General features: G+C 43.1%; 1 protein-coding gene across 1 annotated transcript in view; it reads left to right on the top strand.

Annotated features, from left to right (window-relative positions):
* Positions 1–5,157: 5,157 nt before the first annotated feature.
* KLHL6 (kelch like family member 6) overlaps positions 5,158–23,098 on the top strand; it is a 55,387-nt gene continuing 37,446 nt past the window's right edge. Inside the window, exon 1 of the mRNA XM_047731585.1 lies at positions 5,158–5,496. Coding sequence (XP_047587541.1) covers positions 5,204–5,496 — 293 coding nt within the window. The 5' untranslated portion in view covers positions 5,158–5,203. The remainder of the gene's footprint in view (positions 5,497–23,098) is intronic.

The raw sequence follows: 23,098 nt of genomic DNA, 5'->3' as shown, positions 1-23,098 counted from the left end.
AAGTCTGGGATTGTGATGCCACCAACTTTGGCTCTCTTTTTGGAAGTTGCAATTTTTAAATCCTCTATACACCACTAATTTAAGACCACATTGCTAGATTAAGTTGTTTACTTAAGGGTTCCATTTTCATTCCTCAGTATGTTTTATGTATTTCTCATATGCTTCTTCACTCATTAATTCATCCAGTTCTGAAGGGTTACTCAGTGTATCTTGATCAGCCAGCCATCTTCATAACAAGATTTGTTGACAAGTCCCAGATTTTATACAAGAGCTTCATTATTTTAGTTACTCCTCCTGATAGAGGAGAATAGAATTCACTATCAGCTTTCTCACTTTCCAAAGCACCAAACTCATCTTGTTTTCCACTTTTGTCCCAACTGCAGGCAGACTACAGTAACAACATTTCCCAAACCTTTCTGTACAAAATTGCTGATTTCCATAGTCTCAATACCATTTTCTGTTGCTATCCATTCATGTTTGTCTGGGAGTTAATGTACAGAATGCTGAGCAGAGGCTTCATGCAGCATCAGGCCAGTAGCACCTGCCCTCAGCCCCCCATGTCTTATTATTGTACCCCATTTTCCAGACCTACCTTGCTCACACACCTTGTCTTCCAGTGATGCCTAATGGTTTGTATTTCTCCCAAGTACTCCTTGTTCTTTTTTACCTTTGGTGTGTTCATTCCTCCTTTTCTCTGGAAAGCCTTTACCCTCTCCCTTTTCTCTCATAAATTCTTGTCCTCCCAGGTGAGCTCACATATTACCTCAGCCATGCAGGATGTCCTCCTAAGAGAGCCACTGGCTACAAAGGCAGACGTCTTCTTCCAGTTTTTGATGATTCTTTCATTCCACCATGAAATCCATCTATCCACCCCTTATTTCTTGACTGAAGCATATGTAACTAGGCTTGTGCCATATTCTGGGATATAAGATGACTTGACTGGAGCTCACAGCTTACTGGGGGAGACAGACAAGTAGCCAGGAAATGACAATACAGTGCTTCAGTGCACCCATAGGAGCAAAAGCAGAGAGCAGTGTGTACACAGGCAAGGGTTGCAATACATGTAGGTATATTGGAGAAGCTTTATGAAGGCAGGAAGGACATTTATCCTGAAGGAGAAGTTTTGCAGGCATCAGGAAAGTATGAAGTCTGGGTCACCTTTGGTAGAATTTAGACCCTGAAGCATTTTGTTCATTCTGCTGGTTCTACCCTCCCACACCTGTTACCACTCATTCTAGAGAAATCAAGTTAAAATGAGCTACATGTTGGGGTACCTGGGTGACTTAATCAGTTAAGCTTCCAACTTTTTTTTTTAAGATTTTATTTATTTATTTATTTATTTGAGAGGGAGAAAGAGAGAGAGAGAGTATCTGAAGCAAATTCTGCACTGAGTGCAGAACCCCACTTGGGCTTGAGCTGACCATGGTGAGATCATGACCTGATCCAAAACCAAGAGTCAGACATTCAACCAACTGAGTCATCCAAGTACTCCTAAGCATCTAACTTTTGACGTTGGCTCAGATCATGATCTTAGGATTGTAAGATGGAGTCCCGTGTCAGGCTCTGAGTGTGGAGGCTGTTTAAGATTCTCTCTCTTCTTCTCCCTCAGCCCGTCCTCTTCCCACTCCTAAATAAATAGATAGATAGATAGATAAAAAATAAACTGCATGTTAAATGCATATGTATGTATGTATTTCAATTTTTATCTGACAGGAAACACAAATTCTCTGAATCAGAAAAAAGATAATTTATTATGCACAGACCATCTTACCAGTTCTCTGCATCCCTATCTCTATAGATAATGTGATGAAAGCCTGATGTTACAGTGAGTGTACAATGGGGTTGCACCATAGGAGATGAATGCTGAAATTATGAGACTCAGAACTTATATAGGGCAGCTGGCACATGGGTCTGTTTCCTCCATCTTCCTTCTCCTGAGAGAGAAACCTTTATTCTGGAATATAAACAAATCCTCTCTGGGGAGGGATGACAGTCTTTACTTTTCCCTTCCTACCCTGGAATATAAGGAAATAGCATCAGAGGCTTCCTTTCCTTAGAGGGTGAATGGGTTACTACTTGGGCAACTAGAGCTCAGTCCTCTGGGAGTCTTCTGCTAGGGTAGAACACACTTCAGCACTCCCATCGAGAGACAGGAAGCTAGCATTTTTGTGTACCAACTCCTGGCTCTCAGCTGCAGGTCACTCTTGGGCACTTCTGATGAGACCACCTGCCCTTATAACTGAAGAATGCTCTCAGGCAGAGTGATGCTTTTGGTGTGCTTATACGAACTGTCTGTGGGTGACCTCCAGGATAGACTGAAGGGATATGGACATGATACCAATTATGTGATCTTACCTGTCTTCATGTTTCTAAAATGGAGATCATAATATGTAACTGCACTGGATTGGTGGGAAGATTAAGTGCATCAGAATTCATAAAGTGCCTCTCACATTTCTTGAAAAATAGTCGATACTCAATAAATGATAGCTTTAATAGTAATAAGTTAACATGAGGGACCAGTGGTTCTTCTTTTGTAGCTGACTTAAGACTTGTTTCTATCACTGTAGGTTGTGTTAGAGTAAACAGTTGACTGGGGTCAGAAGGAGCAAACTATGGTTTTAGGAATAGAGATTTCCCTTAAGTGAAGCTACCCATTTGCATGGAATCTATTCCTTTCAAGCGTTATAAAGCCAACTAGTCTAGTAAGATATAATTAGATTGTTTTCTCAGTATTAAAGCTTTTGCCAGTGGCTTGTACATTTTGTTGCTTGGTAGGGAAAATAAAACTTCCACAGAACAGAGTTATTTTGCTTATAGCTATAAAGAATATTTATCAATTCATGCTAAATCTCAGAGCATATCCAGGTTGACATGGTTGCCAAACTAGTTGTGTTTTTTTCCTTTGTACTAAATCTAATTGTAGACATTATCACACCTACAGTACATGTCTGTGCATGCATCCCTACTAGGAAGATGTAGGGGTGGGGGGAAGGTAACAGCTATCTGCTTATGTCAAGAGAATGGGGCAGGTGGGCTTGGAAGTATACGAAAAATAATAAGGGAACTTGGTGACCAGGAACTATTGTGAATGGAGAATTGAGTTTTATTCTCTTTTGTTTTAATAGGAGGGTGGAGTGGAGCTGAATATGGTCAGTGTTGTTCATACTTTGAGAGGTTCTGGGTGACAAGATGCCATGAGAGGGATTGCGTCGTCATGTGTTATCCTCAGTTCTACCAGAGGTGGTGATTAGAGCCATGGAGGTGGAAGTGCTGAGCTCCTCCCAGTTGAGGTGTGTGCGAAGTGTCTGTGTTGTGCATGTTCTGTGTGGTGGGCTCAGGAGGCTAGCCGCACACCAGCCCTTGCCCCTTCTCTGTGTTAGCATTTGGCTATCAGATCCTTCTTTTGGGGGAAAGTGGACTCAAGCCCATAGATGAATCATGTTTTGTGCAAGGCAGTCATGTTATTCCATTTGTATTTCCTGGAGTTTAGTCTGAGGTGGCCAAGTGACTTAGGAGAAGTCTGATGGGGATTTTAAGAAATATCTTCTTCCTGGTAAAAAGAGATGAAGGAGAAAAGACCTGCCCTTCTTCCTGCTTTTGGACTTGTTGGTACTGGGGCAGCTATTATGTGATCATGAGGGGCATCTCCATCACACGGAGAGTACGACAGAATGGGAAAATGGAAAAATTATGTGTTCTTGATAAACAGAAGGATGAGTGTCTAGATTAGTCTGGGACTCCATTCTGCTGGCTTCTTATAATGTGAGACTTCTATTGTTTAAATGACTTCAATGGGCTATTCTGTTCTTGAGGCCAACATGTCTTGATTGTCAGAGCTCTGGTTACAGCACAAGTCTGGTCGGGGGGAGATAACAAAGACGCTGACATTAGGAGTAAGCATCCATGGAAGAGAAGAAGAACTGAGGCACAACTGGGACCCCTGGAGAGTGCTCAGTCACCACGGACCAGGACAGAGAAAGGATGGGGACTCCTTGCTGATCAGGAGGACAGCTGGTGCTCCCCACTGCTTGACAGTGCATGAGAGCAGGAGTGAGACCGCAGAGGCCACTTTGGTGAGGTGCAGAGGACTGGAGCAGCAGTGTCAGGCAAGCCTTGCGGTTCTCTCTGTGGGAGATGCAGGAGTCAGGACCAACATGATATTATAGCTCTTGTAACCTGTTGGTGGTGGAGGAAACGAGCTTTGGAGCCAAACAGATGTGGGTCCCGTTACTTGCTTGAGCAGAGCTTCAGTTTCCTTCTTTGTAAAATGAAGAAAGTCATCTGCCCCATTGGATTCTTATAAGGATTAAAATACATTAAAATAAGTTAACTTCTCTAATCTGTAATATAGTAGAAGTTTATGAAAAGGTAGTTATTATTATTTAACAGACACCTGCAAAGGTAATGAAGATTACTTCATGGTGAAGATACTTCAGTAGAAACCTGGCCACTAGATGCTGAGTGAGATAAGGCCAATTTGAGTTGAGACTTGCAAGAGTAAACTGGTGTTGACCTGCCCTGATTAGTCTGCTAAGAGAGAGGCCCCTGGGGATGGAGTTTCTGGAGACCATTTCTCCTCTGTCCCCAGAGACATATCTGAAACAATAGACTTTCTTGTGTGGGGGAAGAACATTAATATTTGCTACGACATTGTTTTCCCCCTGAGCAGTGGAGGAAGACAAAGGCAGAAGATGTGCAGTGCTGATATAAGTGGGAATGCCACAAAGTTTTACAAAGTTCCCAAGGGACTGGGTGGGGGCTTATCATGGGGTCTCAGACTCCTGAGAAGAGGGAGGGGGAAGATCATAGAATGTTCCCTGCCCATCCTATCATTGACAACCTTGGTTATAAAACACCAGAGGTACAAACGTAATAGCCAGAATCAGAGGCTTCCTGCTCACGGATATGAGGGGGAGATGGACCAAAATAACCTTACAGCACTAATAGCAGACTCTGAGAAGCCACCCCTTCTCTCCTGGAGCCCCTATCCACACACCCCTTCTAAGTGATTTCTAACCTTTTGGTGACTCACAGAAAGAAGAGGAATAGAAGTTACTGGCGTTTGTAGTAACAGGATGAGAAAGTACGAGACTTCCTGTTGTGTGTGTGTGACAGCTGGTGATAAGTGGAGGGCTCTACACAGGAAATCCGCTCAGCTTCTGCAATGTGACCTGCCTGAAGCTTGGGTGCTCCTTCAGTCTGGATGTTGATGGCAGGACAAAGGGACGCCTGGACCATGGGCGATGTGGTAGAGAAGAGTTTGGAAGGGCCTCTGGCACCTTCTACAGATGAGCCCTCCCAGAAAAGGGGAGACCTGGTAGAAATCTTAAATGGGGATAAGGTAAAATTCAATGACACGGGACTCTCCTTAATTCTGCAGAATGGCCTGGACACCCTCCGTGTGGAAAATGCTCTGACCGATGTCATCTTGTGTGTGGACATTCAGGAATTCTCCTGCCACCGCGTGGTGCTCGCTGCGGCCAGCAACTATTTCAGGTCAGCACGCCTAGGATTACAGTCAAACTGGGTGCAGGTTGTAAGGAAAATCAGTAACGATGTGAGAGCCCAATCTAACTAGGTGGCCATTGTTGCATGTACATTTTGTATAACTATTTAGATTTGTGTGTCTATTCAAGATACAAGAAAGGAAGTTATTAAACCCTAGATTTTAGGGTTGGAGGCATATTAAAGGAGAAATTGGTATCATTTAAAAGCAATGTTTATATTACAGTGAATCTTCTCTGTATGTGTCTTTGTTCCAGAGGATGGAAAATTACTGAAGTCATGGGGATTTTTTTCCCCCTTGGTTTGACTAGTGTGTTGGAAACATGATGTTGTCTTTGTTCACCAATAGAGGTAGAGAAAAGTTTGTGGCCCCTCATTTGGAGTTATCAAATGACTTGCTGAAAATTAAGGGCTTCTATTGTGCACAGGGGTTGGATTAGAAGAGAAAGCATAACAAAGGTGCTTTTGCAGTGAGGAGCTCCCAGTTATAACACACTCTGAGACCTGGGCTCCATCCTCCTGTCCTGCCCTTCTTGACATTGGGACTCAAGGCAAGTCACTGTGTGCTATTGAGTTTCTGTTTTGTCATCTGTTAGCTGGGGACAATGATTACCTTTCTGGATTGTTGTGAAAACTAAATGGGAGAGGGAAAATGCTCTTACACAGTGCCTAGGGTATAGTAGATGCTCAATATGTCTTTGTGAAATTCTTAACCTCATTCTGTTTGGTTCAGCTTAGAACCGTTTAATGAGTATTTACCATGAGCAAATGCCTGGGACAGGAATGTGGGAGAATCAGGAATGCAGTGAATAGGGCTGGATCCAGAGTTCTCCAGATCACTGCAGACGTGGTGAGAACCAGTCCCTAAGGGAAATGAGGATGAAGAAGGTATTTGCGGAACTTGAAAAAGAAATGCCTTTATAATTCTTTTAAATGATATTCTTCTTAACTCTTGGTTCTGGCTGAGGAAATTAAAAAGTATTTACCTATGAAATATCTTGAAAAGTATTGTTTTTTCATTTTTCTGAGATGTTTAGAGGGAAATTTTTCCTTGGACTTCGAAGAGCAGGGTCAATGGGCTGTTGTGGAATTGATTAGGTCCCATACGTAGACAAGGCAAGGGGACACCTGGGTCGGCGGGAAGTAGCGCCTGCTATGTGCCAGACAGACACAGTTATCTGATTTTATTTTTTGCAGTAGTGTGGTGAAGGTGGCTGATGTTCCCTTTTACAGATGAGGAAATGGAAACCCAGCTTTACATATGTAATCATTGCTAGAGCAGGGATTGGACACATTGTAGAAATCCTTGTTTTTTACTGTAATACAAATTGCCCCTAAATTTAGGGCTTTGTTCCACAGGAAATATATAAAAGGTAACGGGTAGGCACAACATAAAGATGAGTTGAGAAAGACAGACACATTTCTTACTCACCAGTTTCGAGCATGGCTTTTGCATTGATCACAACCACTTTCAGAAGTAAAGGAAAGTCAACTTGGCTCAATATCCTGAGTACCCATTTTTAGGTGTATTCATTCTGTTTTGAATCACTGGAAAATGGTTGTCATATAAAGGTATACCCGATTAGCAGTTTTGTTAGTGGCTTGGCATAGGACTGCTGGCTATATGCTCTCCAGTGCGTCGCTGGTTACTCTGGTCCTTTTGAAGGTGTTTGGGCTCAGGCCCTTCGCTCCCTGATGATGTGGGATCCTTAGGGAAAGTGTCTACCAGCCCTCAGAGGAGGTGGTACAATGAGTTGCTGGAGACTCCCACATGGTGTGCATGTCAGCCTGGGGATGAAGAGTCGCTTCCAAAACTGCCTGGTCATGGAGGGAAATTCCTTCTATTCTTTTCTTCAGAGCAGTGACTTTTGATTCTTATCTTGGTATTTCCAAGATGATTTTTTTGCTATAATGAACACAGGCCTGGAGACAGGAATCTTTCTTCTAGTACTGTGAGCAGAGCTCTGGGCCACCAGTGTCACACATGCTCTCCCACAGCAACCCTGGGAGGAAGGGCATTTTATCCCAGCTTATAGATAAGGAACTAAAGCCCCGAGGGTCTCTGCTAATAAAGTGACCAAGTGAGATTTGGCCCTAGGACTGATATTAAGTCAGACATTGCCTCACTGCCTGTCTTGCTTTGCTTCTAAGGTTTTGAAAGGGGTTGGGAACCAAGTTCCTTTTATGCTCACACTTCAGAAAGGCAGAGAGTCTGCTCTGAGAGGCTTCTGACACAGTCCTCTGTGCTTGGGAGGGCCTGGAAGCTGGCTGTTAAATTATGTAATTTTCCCTCCTTTTTTTTTTTGAAAACATAAATATTTTCCATGGAGTGATGGAACCATAGTGTATTTAACCAGTCCCCTGTTGACAGACATTTGGATTGTTTCTTATCTTTTCCTGTATAACAATGCTGTAATGAATGACCTTATACATGTCATTTTATATGCATGCAGGACTATCTGGGGCTGTATTTCTAGAAGAGGGTTTGCTGAGTCAGGGAGAAATGCATCTGCAGTTGAAGGGGATATGCCAGATTCTCCCTGATAGAGGTTCAGTTGTTGTGCACTCCCCACAGGCTTGCCAAAAGAGGATGGCTTCCAACTTTTGGATTTTTCCCAATCTGACAGATGAGAAACAGTATCTGTTTTGTTTTAATTTGCATTTCTCTTAATTTTTAAAAAAAGATATATTTATTTATTTGGGGGGAGGGGCAGAAGGAGAGGGACAGATAGAATCTTAAGCAGACTCCCTTCTGAACACGGAGCACATGGGGCTCAATCCCACAACCCTGAAATCATGACTCTGGGATCATGACCTGAGCTGAAACCAAGAGTCAGACGCTTAACCAACTGAGCCACCCAGGTGCCCTTTATTTCTCTTATTCTTAATAAGCTCAAACATCTTCCCATATGCTTAAGGATTGGCTGTAGTTCTTTTTCTGTGAGCTCTCTCATATGTTTCCAATTTTCATGTATATTTTTTAAAATTAAGATTTATTTTTATCAAAGTACTACATGCAGATAGTTAACAAACAGTCAAATATTGTTTTTTTAAAGATTTTTATTTGAGAGACAGTGAGAGAGACCATGAGAGGGGAGAAGGTCAGAGGGAGAAGCAGACTCCCCATGGAGCTGGGAGCCCGATGCAGGACTCGATCCAGGGACTCTCAGATCATGACCTGAACCGAAGGCAACGGTTCAACCAACTGAGCCCCCCAGGTGCCCAGAGTCAAATATTATTTAAAGGCTTATAATGACAAAAGTTTCTCTTTACCTCCTCTACCATTCGATTTTTCTCATCAGAAGCCACCATTTTTGACATTTAGCTGTTTGTTCTGGTATTATATTTATATTTCTTCAAAATATGCTTACTCCTATTCTTTTCTGATTTCTCAATGTTAGACATTATTTATTGATTTCCTAGCATGTCTGATAAAGACTTAGCACTTATACCTAAATCCCTTACCATACACTTCCTTTCCCTATAATCTCTCAGTATAATGTTATCACTTTTTTTGGTTAAGTTTGTGTTAAGAATTTACATTATGTCCATGAAAACATTGTTTCCTGTTGAGCCAAGTTGTGTGATAATGTTTTACTTTGTTTCTTGTAAAGCCTTTTATCTGAAGTTAATAATTCATTCTTTTTTCCATTTGCTTAATTTTGGGGCTATCTTTCACTCACAGCCTCTCACCATGATCTTTTATATGGTTCAGTGCATCAGAGAATCTACCGATTCCACTCCCCCTGCCCCGAGAATCTTCCTCACTGACAGCATTTTATACATGTTCTTTGGACCTGCTGCCCAGCTATTATTGAGCTGCATATATAACCCTGGTGGCTGTAAACAGGGACATTACTAGTAACTCAGACAATGTAGTTCCCTTTGGGAGCCTATTTTAAAGTCTTGAGTGGAATGAGGAAGTTGGGAAGATATATAGAGTTGAGGCTGAGAAAAGGGCAAAGGAGAATAAAGCTTTAAAAGTAGCTCATGACATACATTAAATGTCAGATGTCCAATTAGTCTCATGGCAGGAATATCAAGGGAAGCATGATTTAACATTCATAATAATGTTTTTTTTTAATGTCGTAAGATTATTAGTGTCTTTTATAAGACGACTAAGAGAGCCGCCATTTGTCTTATGCCTTTGGACATGTCCCTAAATCTAAGTCTTTGCAACTGGTTGTGCATCCTGTGTACTGAACCCCAGCTCCCAAAGGATCTCCATCTAAGGAAGTGGTTCTTGCCATTTTGGGGGGCATGGAGCAACTCACTGCCACTTTGGTTCATCCCATAAGTGATGTTGATCCCTGAGGGCAATCATGCTGTGGGTCCCAGGGATGGCTGAGGGAAGGAGTGGTGAGGAAGAGAGGGATCATCAGGTTTCTCACAGCCCTACCTCATAACTGGCCTTTCTACATGAACAAAAAACCTTTCTACATGAACAAAAAAGCTTGCAGACTGAGGCTGAGTCAACAGCAAGCTCCTTTGTTGCTGCTGATGCCCCAGATCTGCCTGGATCTTGGCTCCTGCCTTGTACTTCTGTACTTCAGTCTCTGGATCTGTTTCCCTGAGGCCATGATGAGGGGCCTTTGGCCACTGGCTACAAAAATCAAGCACAGGTCAGGAATGGGAATGGCATTGTGGGATGATCTGTTAATAATATTATTATATATTAACCAGTTACTGTATGGCAGAAAGTGGGGTGAGAAGCTACTCTCAAACCACGTGTAGAAGTTATGTCTTTGCTTTTGCTGCATAGTAGTGTAAGGTGTCTACAAAGGAGCCAGCAAGCGTGGATGATAGTGTAAGTGCAAAAGAAAACAAGAATGAGTTAAGGCCCTCTGGTCTGGATTAGAAATCTGGCTAATGGTGAGAACATTGAAGATTGCTGTTGCTATAGTGGTGAACTCAAGCAAATTGGAAGAAGTACTGATTGTACTTCTAGCATGAGTTCCTGCATTTTATGCTTTTAATATTGTTCATTTGGCAGAACCAATGTGGTGGTTAATATTTAAGTACTTTAGGTCTATAGTTTTTTTTTAATTTTTTTTAAAGATTTTATTTATTTATTTGACAAAGAGAGAGAATACAAGCAGGGGTAGTGGGAGAGGGAGAAGGAGGCTTCCCGCTGAGCAAAGACCCCGATGTGGGGCTCGATCCCAGCACCCTGGGATCATGACCCAAGCTGAAGGCAGATGCCCAACAACTGAGCCACCCAGGCGCCCCTAGGTCTATAGTTTCTTACCTGCAATTCTAAAATCCCCAAAGTGCTGATAATTGAAGAGCTTTTCATAACTTATTTGGTGGACAGATCTGTGTCTTAAACTGCATTTGTCTGATGGAGACATCTATCCTGAACTGAGGGGAGGCTACTTAGAGTCTGTTTATTCCAGTTAGGGCCACTATTCATATATTCACTGCTGGAGTCCTCGTGTGCTGGATCAAGGAGTGCTGGAGGTGCTATGTAACATACAAACTACGGTAATACCCAAACGATTCTGAATGCCAGAGCTCATTTGACTGCAAGATTTGGGGATAATGTATTATGGGACTTTCTGATAAAATTTGTTTCATTTTGGTGTTATCCTTCTACCTTGTTTCATCAGAATATTTGTAAACATAAAATACTTGTAAACATAGTTTACATACAGTTTTGCATCTTTTTTTCATTATAATCTCCCCCAGTTTCAGAACTCCTATTTATTTTGCTGTAATTTTTAATAGATGCATAATATGAAAATCATTCTCTCATTGTGCATGTAGGTTACTTCAGTATTTTGTTTTTGTAAATAATGTGGTAATAAACATCTTTGTAGTAAGTATTTTTTGCAGTTTGGAATCTGGAAAGGCCAACATTTTTTGCGTCCTTTCTGCATACCAGGAACTTTGCTGGATTCTCTTTCATTTGGTTTAATCTTCACAATATCAACAATTAGGTAACAACAAGTAGATAACGTTGTCTCGGTTTTACCCTCCAAGGAACTCACTTTGATAGGAAGGGGGCTTCCCGATTGGGAAGCTGAAAACAGATCTTTCCATTGGGCAGAAATGTGGCTGTTGAGACATTTCCTGTGTAAGACCCTTAACTCCCTCTCCCCACCATGCACTAGTATGACCTACATGGGCTGAAAATGAGGAGAAAATATAAAAATTATTGCCTCTATGTGCATGTGCCCCTCACCTTGCACACATAAACAGGATACTATGGGAACATTCAAGCCAATTTTTGTCTGGGGGCTGAGATAACAGACCCCATAGCAGCAAAGACTCAGCATGCCTTAGGACACCAGTCTGGGTCAAAGGATTAAATAAGAAATAAGGGAGCAGGTCAGGATGCAAGGTGAAGAGACAGTATGATTTGAAAGTATAGGGTCTCAAGAACCTATAGGATATCATTGGAGCAGGAACAAATAACTGCTTGGTATAATTGAAAGAATAGCATCTTAAAATCTTGTCACTGGCATTTGAGTCTATACCCTTCCACTTATTGGCTGTGTAAATCTTGGAGGAATTGCTTGGCCTTTCTGATGTTCAGTGCCATTCATTATACAACACAATGAAGCTAATGATTTGTGTTTGTCCCAGTAAGTTTGTGAAATACACATAATAAAATAGATTCATTTATGAATTTATTTGCCTAAACATTTTATGCAGGATAATGACTCAGATTTCTTCATTCTAAGGAAGAGAAATCAACTGGATTTATGTAGCTAACTCACAGAGTGCCCCAGAAGGCCAAACTCAGAAAACAGACAGGGGCCAGGGAGGCCAGGCAGTAGCCAGGACCACAGCCCAAAACCACCCAGAACCATGTGGGGAGGACTCCCTCACTGCTGCAGGATCCTGGAGGCCAAGGCTAGTGCAGTTCTGACCATGGGCATCTTTGCCCTTGCAGTTCCTGGAAACCGGAGGCTGCTGCTTCTCCTGTTACCTCCGCTGAACGGGCTCTCCTCTGTCCCTGCTTCTTTGCATTAGCAGCTCTCAGTTCCTAGCCTGGAGTTAGTTAATCTGATTGGTCCAGGCTGAGTTACACATGCCAATGCCTTAGCTGTGACAGAGGCTGGTAAGTGTGCCTTGGACCTTTGCAGCTTCTGGATCAGGAAGTGGCTTCTGCCACACACTACATCTCATTCCGAGGGAGAATTGCTATACCTATGAAGGGCTTCAGATGCTGGGCAATGAAAAACTGGCAAGAGTCTATTACATGCAGCCATTATGTGCCAGACCTGCATTAGGTGCAGAAGAAGGGTTAAGGCATCATGAAAAATATGCAAGTGGTAGAGAATTCCATGACTCTTGTCTCATATGCATCAGAGATAAGGATCCTGAGATATTACAGGCAAGAGGATAGTTCTTTTGCACTTTCAGTTGTTTTCTCCCTTCAAATCTTGAGTAGCCCCCCCGTATATCTGCAAGAGTGTGTGGTGTACAGGTGTCAACCATCATGCATGATCTAGAAACTGGCTGAAAGTGAGCTATGAGAGGGTCTTTGACAACATTACAATGGCTGGCATTTAGCAGACAACTTGTAAATATTTTATGTCAATACAAACTTGTTACTCCTCTTCAGTCAGTGATTAGGTAGCATCCTGGTCAGAGCAGGAAGTCCTCACAGAGTTGGGAGGCTATTGCACAGCATTACAAAAGGGAAGGATGATCAACTGTGGTCACCATAGTAAAAATTATGAGGAGCGGTTAAAACGTCCAAAATGCTTCAGAATGTTGTGGATTCAATAAGTTACTCACATGACTATTTGGACACAAATGTGCTAGGCCTACATAGTGAATCCTGCAGATCTTTTTTTAGAATTGGAAGGTAGTGGGCAGAAGTTGCTGCCCCAAGGTAGAAGTATAATTGGGTCCTTTGAATTTTTTAAGAATTTTATTCATTTATTTGACAGAGAGAGCGAGCACAAGCAGGGGAAACAGCAGGCAGAGGGAGAGGGAGAAGCAGACTTCCCACTGAGCAGGGAGGCCGATACAGGACTCAATCCCAGGACCCTGGGATCATGACCTGACCCCAAGGCAGACGCTTAACTGACTGAGCCACCCAGGTGCCCGGGTCCTTTGAATTTTTAATGAAATGTCATTCCTGGGAGTGCCTGGATGACTAAGTCAGTTGAGAATCCGACTCTTGATCTCAGCTTAGGGCTTGAACTCACCACCGTGAGATGAACTCACAGTGGTGAGTTCAAGCCCTGTGTTGGGCTCTGCACTGAGTGTGGAGCCTACGTAAGAACAAAAATAAAAATTCATTTCTGTCATCTCCACCCCTGGTGCCTAGGGCATGTGGGTCATCCTATAGTCAAGACCAGAAAATCCATTCTTCTCTTGTTTTGAATAATGTTCCATGGAGCTCTCAAATAAAACACAACAGAGAAATACTTTCATCATCCACATCTCAAGTTCTGATCATTACCCCTATGTTATGTACACAGACATGTAGCTGTCCATTTACAAAAATGCCTTTGTAGAGTAGAATCTAATATGGTAAATACCAAACAGTCCATGAGAAGAGCTGCCCATATGCAGAACATCTGTGTTTTTGGTAAAAGTGGCTTAGAGCTCACCATCCATCGCATTGCTCAATGTTCCTATATTAGTCAGCATTCTTTTCGTTGCCAGAGATAGAAACTGAGGTCAAATCAGCTTGGGCAAAAGAGGAAGGTATTTGGCCACATAGCCAATTCATAGGAAGGGCCGGGATGTAGCAGAGTCTGGGAAGAAGAGGAACCAGGGCCTTGAACACAGTCTGAGTATTTCTTTCCACCCTCCTTTGGCTTCTTTCTCAGGTGGGATTTCCCAGATGGACTTCTGCCACACGGTTGGGGGTTTGCTTGTTGGCAGCTCTGAGACTCGCTTCTCTTTGGTTGGTTTCAGAGAGAAACTGAGAGGGTAGCTTCAGTTTGAAAAGCCCCCAGGAAAGACTCTAATTGGCCCAGTTTCATTCAATTACCCAAGCCTAGACCAGTCACTGTGTCAGGGAAGTGGGGCACAATGATCAGCCCAGTTTAGGTTAGGAGTCCAAGGTTGGCCAAAGGGGATGTGGGTAGAGGGGAATGAAGAAGGGGAGATTGGTAAAAAGGTAGAGAGCTTCTATTTGAGCCACATGATTTGGGTGGGACTTGGGAGAGCATTTCCCAGAATGGGAAGGTACTGGACTAAAGGAAAATAAATGTACATTAAAGAGGGATAATAAATCCTGGTTTACTTTCTTTTATTAGCTAACTTATTATACTTCTGTCTTAGCTCTGGCTGTCAGGAGGCTCCCTGCATGAGCTTTCCTTAGCCTAGGTTTCAGTGATATATTCTCCTCCTACTTTAATTACTTAGATCTTCTTACTTTTTGTTGTTACTGGTTTGTCTTTTATAATACCTCTGAGGCTTTAGTATGAGCCTCTTTAAGTTATTTCGCGGAGGCTTTTTTTTTTTTTTTTTTAAGTGAGCTCTAGGCCGAATATGGAGTTTGAATACGACCCTGAGATCAAGAGTTGCATGCTCTACTGATGGCCAGCCGGATGCCCCTAGAGAGGCCATTTTTGCATAAAGATAAGTCTCCTTTGCTATGAAAAATATCATTTAGGCAACCTACATCTCCTCTGCAAGCTGTAAGAGTAGACATTATTTTATTACATCTAACTTTTGTGGAAAACTTTAAGGCCACAGTAATTATAGGAGTTTTAATACTGCTATGACTTTAAAACATAATCAAACCAAAAGTTGCCTCATAGCCCTTTCTGAGGAGACACTCAAGGATCTACAAATTTACCCTCCAGCAAGTTTGCTTATGATGTATCAGGTCCAGGGTCAAGTAAGAACTCACACTGACTTTCACTGGGCACCTGGGTGGCTCAGTTGGTTAAGTGTCTGCCTTCCGCTCAGGTCTGATCCCAAGGGCCTGGAATCAAGCCCCTCATTGGGCTCCCTGCTCTGCAGGGAGCCTGCTTCTCCCTTTCCCTCTGCCTGCTGCTCCCCCTGGTTTTGTTCTCTCTCTCTCTGTCAAATAAATAAATAAATGAAATCTTAAATAAATCACTGACATTCAAGAGATCGTGTGTCATGTAGAGTAAGCTCTACATGGGATAAATATCAAGGGCATTTTGGTGTTAGGGGAATTAGGAGAGTGGCAGATGGCCAGTGAATAATTCTTAAAAGGTGGGGTTAAGGATCACAGCACTCTGGGTTGATTGGATGAATGCATGAATTGGATAGACGAATGGAATTTCACTAAACCCACTCTCTACCAGACATTGAATTTGCAAAGATTGATGAGTTCTGATTTCCTATTGATTTCAAAATCATAGACAGAAGAAAGAGAGGCAAATCAGTGTTTCAGTACAGGGTGATAAGTGCTACAATGGAATTCTGCTTATAGAAGGGGCATTAAATCAGACTGGAGGAAAAAGCAATCAGAGAGGGCTTCCTGGGAGAGTTAGTATTGCAGCAGAGTTTTAAAAGATGAGTGGGCATTGGCTAGAAGGTGCCCAGTGAGGGAGAGAAAGGGGGAAGCATTCCAGGCAAAAGGAAATGCATCTGGGAAGGAATCATGCAGTGTAAGCATGGGAACCAGAGGTAGCTGAGTAGGGTTGGAGTAAGGATATGCACGGGTCAATAAGCCTGAGAGATGGGCAGGGTTAGACCATGAAGGTTTTGTTGGGCTAGAGTGAAGAGTTTGATATGTATCTTACGGGAAGCAAGAAGCCATGGTAGAATCGTTAAGCAGAAATATGATTCAAGATCTCTGTTAAAATAACTCTTTGGGCTGTGGTGTAGAGGCCCTGTCAATCTAGGAAGACCCTCAGGTGGTTGCAGGCAGTGGCCCGGCCAGCGGGCATGGGGAGACAGTCTCAAGTGGCATTCTGCATCCTCCAGGCAGCTAGACCACAGAGAAGCTGCAAGAAGGAGAGGCCCTGCAAGGTTGTAGGACTAGGAGACAAATTCAAATGGAAGCCAAACCATACTTTGGCGAGAGCCAACTCTGAGCTTCAGAACTGGGAAAAGAAAGCAAAGGTAAAGTAACTTTATAATTTCTTCACCTACCATGCCATCCCCTTTTAGAGGAAAGCCCAGAAACACAAATCATTTTGAAGTAACTTAAGTTTTGAACTTGAATTTTTTGATCACCTTGAAGGAGATAAGCACCACAGCTCTTATTAAAATCCGTTCTCTCTTATCTACATCTATGACCTGGACAACTGTTAGCTTTTAGGGCAGCTTTGTATGAGTTTCTGAAAGTTCTCTTTGGGGACGCCTGATTGGCTCAGTTGGTTAAGCATCTGCCTTCAGCTCAGGTCATGATCCCAGGGTCCTGGGATTGAGTGTTACATCAGGCTCTTTGCTCAGTGGGGAGCCTGCTTCTCCCTCTGCTTGCCTCTCCCTCTGCCTGCTGCTCCCTCCTGCTTGTGCTCTTTCTCTCTCAGACAAATAAATAAATAAAATCTTTAAAAAAATAAATAAAAATAAAAGTTCTCTTTGGGAAGACCGATTAGAAATAGATGTTCTCTTCTCTGGGGTTGTCGCCATCCACCTGAGGGCATGAGACTTAGGGGGTATAGCATGGGCTGGATTTCAGACCCACTCTAGCAGCTATCTGAGCAGCCCTCAGTACAGCCCAAACTATGGTAGTCCTTCTTCATCTTTGCCTTTAAAACTCTACTCCACTTCCAGCTGGAGCATCTCCTGTCTTCCTCTCCCCTCTCCCTCTGGATCTGTATCACAAAAGCCTAAGGACCAGGCCTGGAAGTCCAGATTCCTCCATGGCAGCTGGTAGAGGGAGATGTCTGGAACACCGAGATGATCAAATTTGCTCTATCACAATAGGGATAACTTATGACTTGGGAATACCTTGTGGTGAGTATAAGGGCCAGTGCCAGTTCACATGTTTCCAAGTGGTCAGAACTAGGAAATGCTCAGAAAAATCTCAAAGAAGAGGCTGATCCATGACTTCTGGATAATGACAAGGTAGGTCATAAGGAAGCCAGCATGGGGTCCTTGGGGGGCTGGGATGGAACGTGTTTGGAAAAGGGGATTGATAAGGAGCCTCCAGGACAACAGCCGGGTCAGGATGTGGCAGTGGGCAGTAAGCACAAATGCTGAGCCTGCTCATGGCCCAGTGGGAAGTGAAAATCAGAGCAGACCTCATCAAAGAGGGAAGTGGTGTTTTTGTCAGGGAAAGCCAGGTTTCATCTCTGGTAAGGAGAAGGAAGATGTGCCAAAGCTAATTAAGGTGAAGAACAATCACTATGTTTTGTATTGTAAGATCTAAGTCAGGAGGGCTTAGGGTAGACTTCATGGGCCTGAGATTCCAATTTGGAGAATTACTAGATAATCCAGTTCTCTTTGTAACACACTTTGTACCAGGAGCTCATTGTTATTTATTCCTTTTTTAAAAATTTAATTTTATTTTTCAGTGTTCCAAGATTCATTGTTTTTGTACCACACCAGCTCTCCATGCAATATGTGCCCTCTTTAGTACCCACCACCAGGCTCACCCAACACCCCCACCCCCTTCCCCTCCAAAACCCTCAGTTTGTTTCTTAGAGTCCACAGTCTCTCATGGTTTGTCTCCCCCTCCGATTTCCCCCAACTCACTTCTCCTCTCCAACTCCCATTGTCCTCCGTGTTATTCCTTATGCTCTACAGATAAGTGAAACCATATGACAATTGAGTCTCTCTTCTTGAGTTATTTCACTCAGCATAATCTCCTCCAGTCCTGTTCATGTTGATACAAAAGTTGGGTATTCATCCTTTCTGAAGGGTGTAATAGTCCATCGTATATATGGACCACATCTTCTTTATCCATTCGTTTGTTGAAGGGCATCTTGGTTCTTTCCACAGTTTGGTATGTGGCCATTGCTGCTATGAACGTTGGGGTACAGGTGGCCCTTCTTTTCACCTCATCTGTATCTTTGGGGTAAATACCCAGCAGTGCAATTGCAGGGTCATGGGGTAGCTCTATTTTTAATTTCTTAAGGAATCTCCACACTGTTTTCCAAAGTGGCTGCACCAACTTGCATTCCCACCAACAGTGTAAGAGTGTTCCCCTTTCTCCACATCCTTTCCAACACTTGTTGTTTACTGTCTTGTTGATTTTGGCCATTCTAACTGGTGTAAGGTGGTATCTCAATGTGGTTTTGATTTGAATCTCCCTGATGGCTAATGATGATGAACATTTTCTCATGTGTCTGTTAGCCAATTGTATGTCTTCTTTGGAGAATTGTTTGTTCATGTCTTCTGGCCATTTTTTGACATAATTATCTGTTTTGTGTTTGTTGAGTTTGAGGAGTTCTTTATAGATCTTAGATATCAGCCCTTAGAGGAGCAATGTGGGTTTGGAGATTGTAGTGTCAAATAGGCAAATCCACTTGGCTGGCAGGACCAAGTACAGGATGGCACTGCATGTGTAGCCTCCTTCTATCTACTTACACATCCATCCATCCATCCATCCAACAAATATTAAATGTCTACTGTGGGCCAGCAAATAATTGAGAGAGAAGTAAAATCCAGCCCTTGCCTTTCAGAGCCTTATAAATCTAATAGAGGAGAAGACTAATTAAAAATAGACCATGTAGGGGCACCTGGCTGATTCGGTTGGTAGAGCATATGACTCTTGACCTTGGGGTCATGAGTTCAAGCCCCATGTTGGGTCTAGAGGTTACTTAAAAATAGGCTTTAAAAAAAGGGTATGTAGAGTGTACAGAGAAGTCTTTCAAACCCAAGGCTGTTGAGGTAAACAGAGGCACATGCTGGAAACTGTGGTTGTTGGGCATAGCTGCATCAGAGGATGGGGGAGAGGGTGCATAGACCAGACTCTAAGGGGCCTGGAATGGTAATATTGACAGTACATTAACATTTCATTTTCTGGGCACTTTTAATACAATCTTCCTTAGCATTTGGGCCCATTTGTTATTCATTATTCATCATGTCTAATTGTGTCAGTCAGGACTCTTCATTGCATATGGCAGATACTCAGCTCAAACTGGTTAAAGTATATTTGAAAAGAAGTTATTTGCTTACATAATTTAAAAGTTCAAGGTATTGATTTTAGGTCTCTCTAAATCAATTATGTTCACATAATGTCATCAGGAATCAGTTTCTTTCTCTGTCTCTTGTCTCTACTTTCCTCTGTGTTGGTTTCTCTCTTAGGGAGGGTCTTCACACATGGAGGCAAGACACTATCCAGCACCTCCAAATTTTATTTCTCCCAGCTCAGCTGTTACAGTATAGAACTTCTCTTTCCCAGTGGTTCCAGAAAAAGGTCTAGAGTTGGCTTTGATTGGACTTGTTTCTTTCCATGCCCATCTGTGAACTGCTCCCTGTAACATGGGAGAATAATATGGTGACTTGGGCTATGCTCACCCTTAGTCTGGGAGGTGGGGTTAGCTCCCCCCAAACCTCTCAGATATTGGAAGAGGGATAGTTTCTTAAAGGAAAATCTGGGTATGCTTACTAAAAAGATTAAGAATGATGTTGGACGGGCATAATAAGAACTGCCTATTATATTTTTGTAGTTGAATCATTGCTGAATCCTGGCCATAAACATTTCCTGTGATTGATGTTCTATCCTGCTTGATCTTGCAGGACAGAACAAGCCCTTCTTTCTGTTATACATTTGGATGGGCTGGGTTACATGGCATGCTGAGGTCTCAGCAATAGTCCAATGGGGCTGGGAGGGACACTGGTTCTGTAGAAACATAGCTGGAGTTCTGGTCTTCAAAGGGTCCATGTGCAGGACACTTGAGGAGTGTTGAACTGGGCAAGGAGTTTGGCAGAAGGCAGTTCTTTCAAGGCTTGCTATGTAGAGTCAGATGGGGGCAGTTCTGGGGTTCTAGCTCCTCTGTCGGTTTGGAGGCAAGACTCAGCCAGCAGCTGGGGGCTCAGGGAGCTGACTCCAGGCCCCAGGTAGAGATGGGGCCTTAGGCCTCATGGAATTCTAGGAAGCTGGAGCTTAGAAGGTTCATCATGGAGCCCAATGCGGGGCTCAATCTCGTAACCCTGAGATCATGACCTGAGCCAAAATCAAGAGTTGGACACTTAACCAACAGAGCCACCCTGGTGCCCTAACATTTATATTCTTAAATAGAATTAAATAGAATTTAACTCAGTTAACCAATGTTACAGCTTATTCCAACACAGAATATGTGTCACTGACGCACAGTTAGTTTCAGGTATAAATGGGATGGTGAGGGGATTAGAGGAAGGACAGAGCAGGGGACAACATGGGTGGAGTTAGCCTAGGAATGAGATAGTGGGGATGATGGGGTGGGTGTTGGTCTATGGGCCTGTGATTGGGGTTAGAGGTATAGGAGGCAGGGGTTTCAGAGGCAGGTGTGGAGGCCCAGGGACAGGGGGTGAACCATAGTAATGTTGGGCTGGGTGAAAGACTCTGAGTTGATTATATTTAGGAACTGCTGGGGCATGTTAACACTTATCAGAGGTCTAAGTGGAATGTTCATTCCAGTGTGGCTGTGTCCTTCCCTTCCAAGCTCCAGCTTGGAGGGGTAGAATACTGTCCAAAGGAAAACACACAGCCATTAGGAAGGACAAGTTCATTTGTTCATTCATTCACTCATTCATTTTCTCCCCAAATATTTACTGAGTCCCTTCTAGGCTCCAGGCACTGTTCTTGCCCCAGGGATATAGTGGTGAGCATGGTGCAACTCAGCTCATGTTGTAGTGGGGAGACCACTGTTAAATTAGTTAATTTCAGGTTGTGACAGATTGTAAAGAAAAAGAAAGGAAGTGAAGATGTTAAGGAGTGACTAGATTGGGGGCAGCATCGGGGAGGGCCTCTCTGAGGAGGTGAATTCTGAGCAGAGACCTAAATGACGTGAGCAATAAGGCTGGCAGAGCTTGGAAAAGAGTGTGGCCCAAGCTGTGTTTGGGGCCACACCCTAACTTCATTCCAGAACACTCTTAGGCCCATAGAGGTTTTTATGGCTATTGTGGGAGACGAGCTCACTTGCCCAGCCTCTATTTTGGGATTGGCACTGATTCACTGCTGAGTATTGGGCAACTGGCTCCCTACTTGAGACTATTTCTATTAGAAATGAGGATCTTAATAGCTACCTCTGTTTTACAAGAATCTCATGGGAATTGGTCAGTGTCTGTCTAGAAAGTATTTTTTATTACACAAAAATTTATTTATCTCGAGTGTAAGCCAAGGAGTAAACAATTAGCAACTAACTCAGCTTTGTTTCACAGAGTGAAATTTGGTCTGGTTCTGTTGGTGCTCTCGTTCAGCTGACCCCTAAAGGTAGCCTTGAACTCCTGCTGATTTTCTTGGTTTCAGCACACTGTTGAGCTCCAGACTAAAAAGCCCAAGGTTCTCATCTCCATTCTATTTCTGACAGCCCCTATGGCGTTGGGCAATTCACTTAGGTTCTACCTCTATAGTCTATCAGCTATAAAATGGGTATAATAATCAAAAAAGTACTCTTCTTTGTCCTACAATGTGCTAAAATCATAAATGTAAGAGATTACTGTTATTAAAGTGTAAATCTAGGGATGACCCACTTTACATAGATTATATACCTTTTATGGGGTCCCAACTTGGCCTAGGTATTTCCATGGATTGCCCAAGAGAGCAGCAGGGCCTGGGAGTTTGGTCTATGAGAAATATGTAGATCTCTTCTAGTTTCACCTTGTCAGTATTGAGCATGATTGTGGCCCAGGAGAATGTATTTAAGTGACAGAAAATCAGTGACAAAGTCTCGGAAAAGAGCAGAAAAATACTGGCACTTTGGGAGCCAAAGCAGGCAAAAAGAGCCCTAGAGAGGACCCTGTCTTTAGGGCACTTCCTTTCTCTCTCCCATGAACATTTATTGAGCTCCTACCATGTGACAGGCACCGTGCTAATGTCTCTGGACCAGACTGTGTGTAGCCCTAGCCCTTACTCTGTTCTGGAGGGGCTGTGGACAGCAGTGCAGTGACTCTGACACCCACTTACCTGATAGGCACCAGGCCAAATGCTGGCAAGTCAAGAGTTGCAAGACAGAGTATGATGGGCCTGCCTGTTCTAAGTATCTCCCAACAGCCTGCCAAGATTCCTCTGACCTGGTCTAAAATACCTTTCCCTAGTAAGTGCTGGGTATCATGCAAACCACTTTGTTTATATTATCTTACTTATTCTTCACAACAGTTCACTGGGGTAGGGACTATTATCATATCATTTTACATAGGGGGAAATGAGGTTTGCTCACTTGTACAAAATCATGTAACGAAGTAGCATCAGAGCCTAGTCTAGACCACAGCCCCCTTTGCCTTCCAATAGCTAGCACTGCAGACTCTTCTTCCTGCCCTCTCCTGGGTTCCTGGAGCCCCTTTGCTTGTGCACACATCCAGTCACACACACACAGAAAGCCGGAAGTGCCTGAGAATTTACCTACTTCTGGGATGGCCCATAACTAAGACTGTCAGCAGGTGCTGGAGAATCATAGATCAGCTTCTTTGCCTCTTATGGGGACAGCTCTGGAGTGTATTCACCAATGGTCCCACGTAGGATCAAGCAGAAGTTTCTGTATGACTTTTGTCTTGCTTAACCTCCTGCCTTCCCCTGTTCTGTTCTTCCTATATCCCTAACACATCACTA

The sequence above is a fragment of the Lutra lutra genome, chromosome 1 (assembly GCF_902655055.1).
Source record: "Lutra lutra chromosome 1, mLutLut1.2, whole genome shotgun sequence".
Lineage (NCBI taxonomy): Eukaryota > Metazoa > Chordata > Mammalia > Carnivora > Mustelidae > Lutra > Lutra lutra.
Note: the sequence above shows the minus strand (reverse complement) of the source record. Positions and strands in the feature narration are given on the sequence as shown.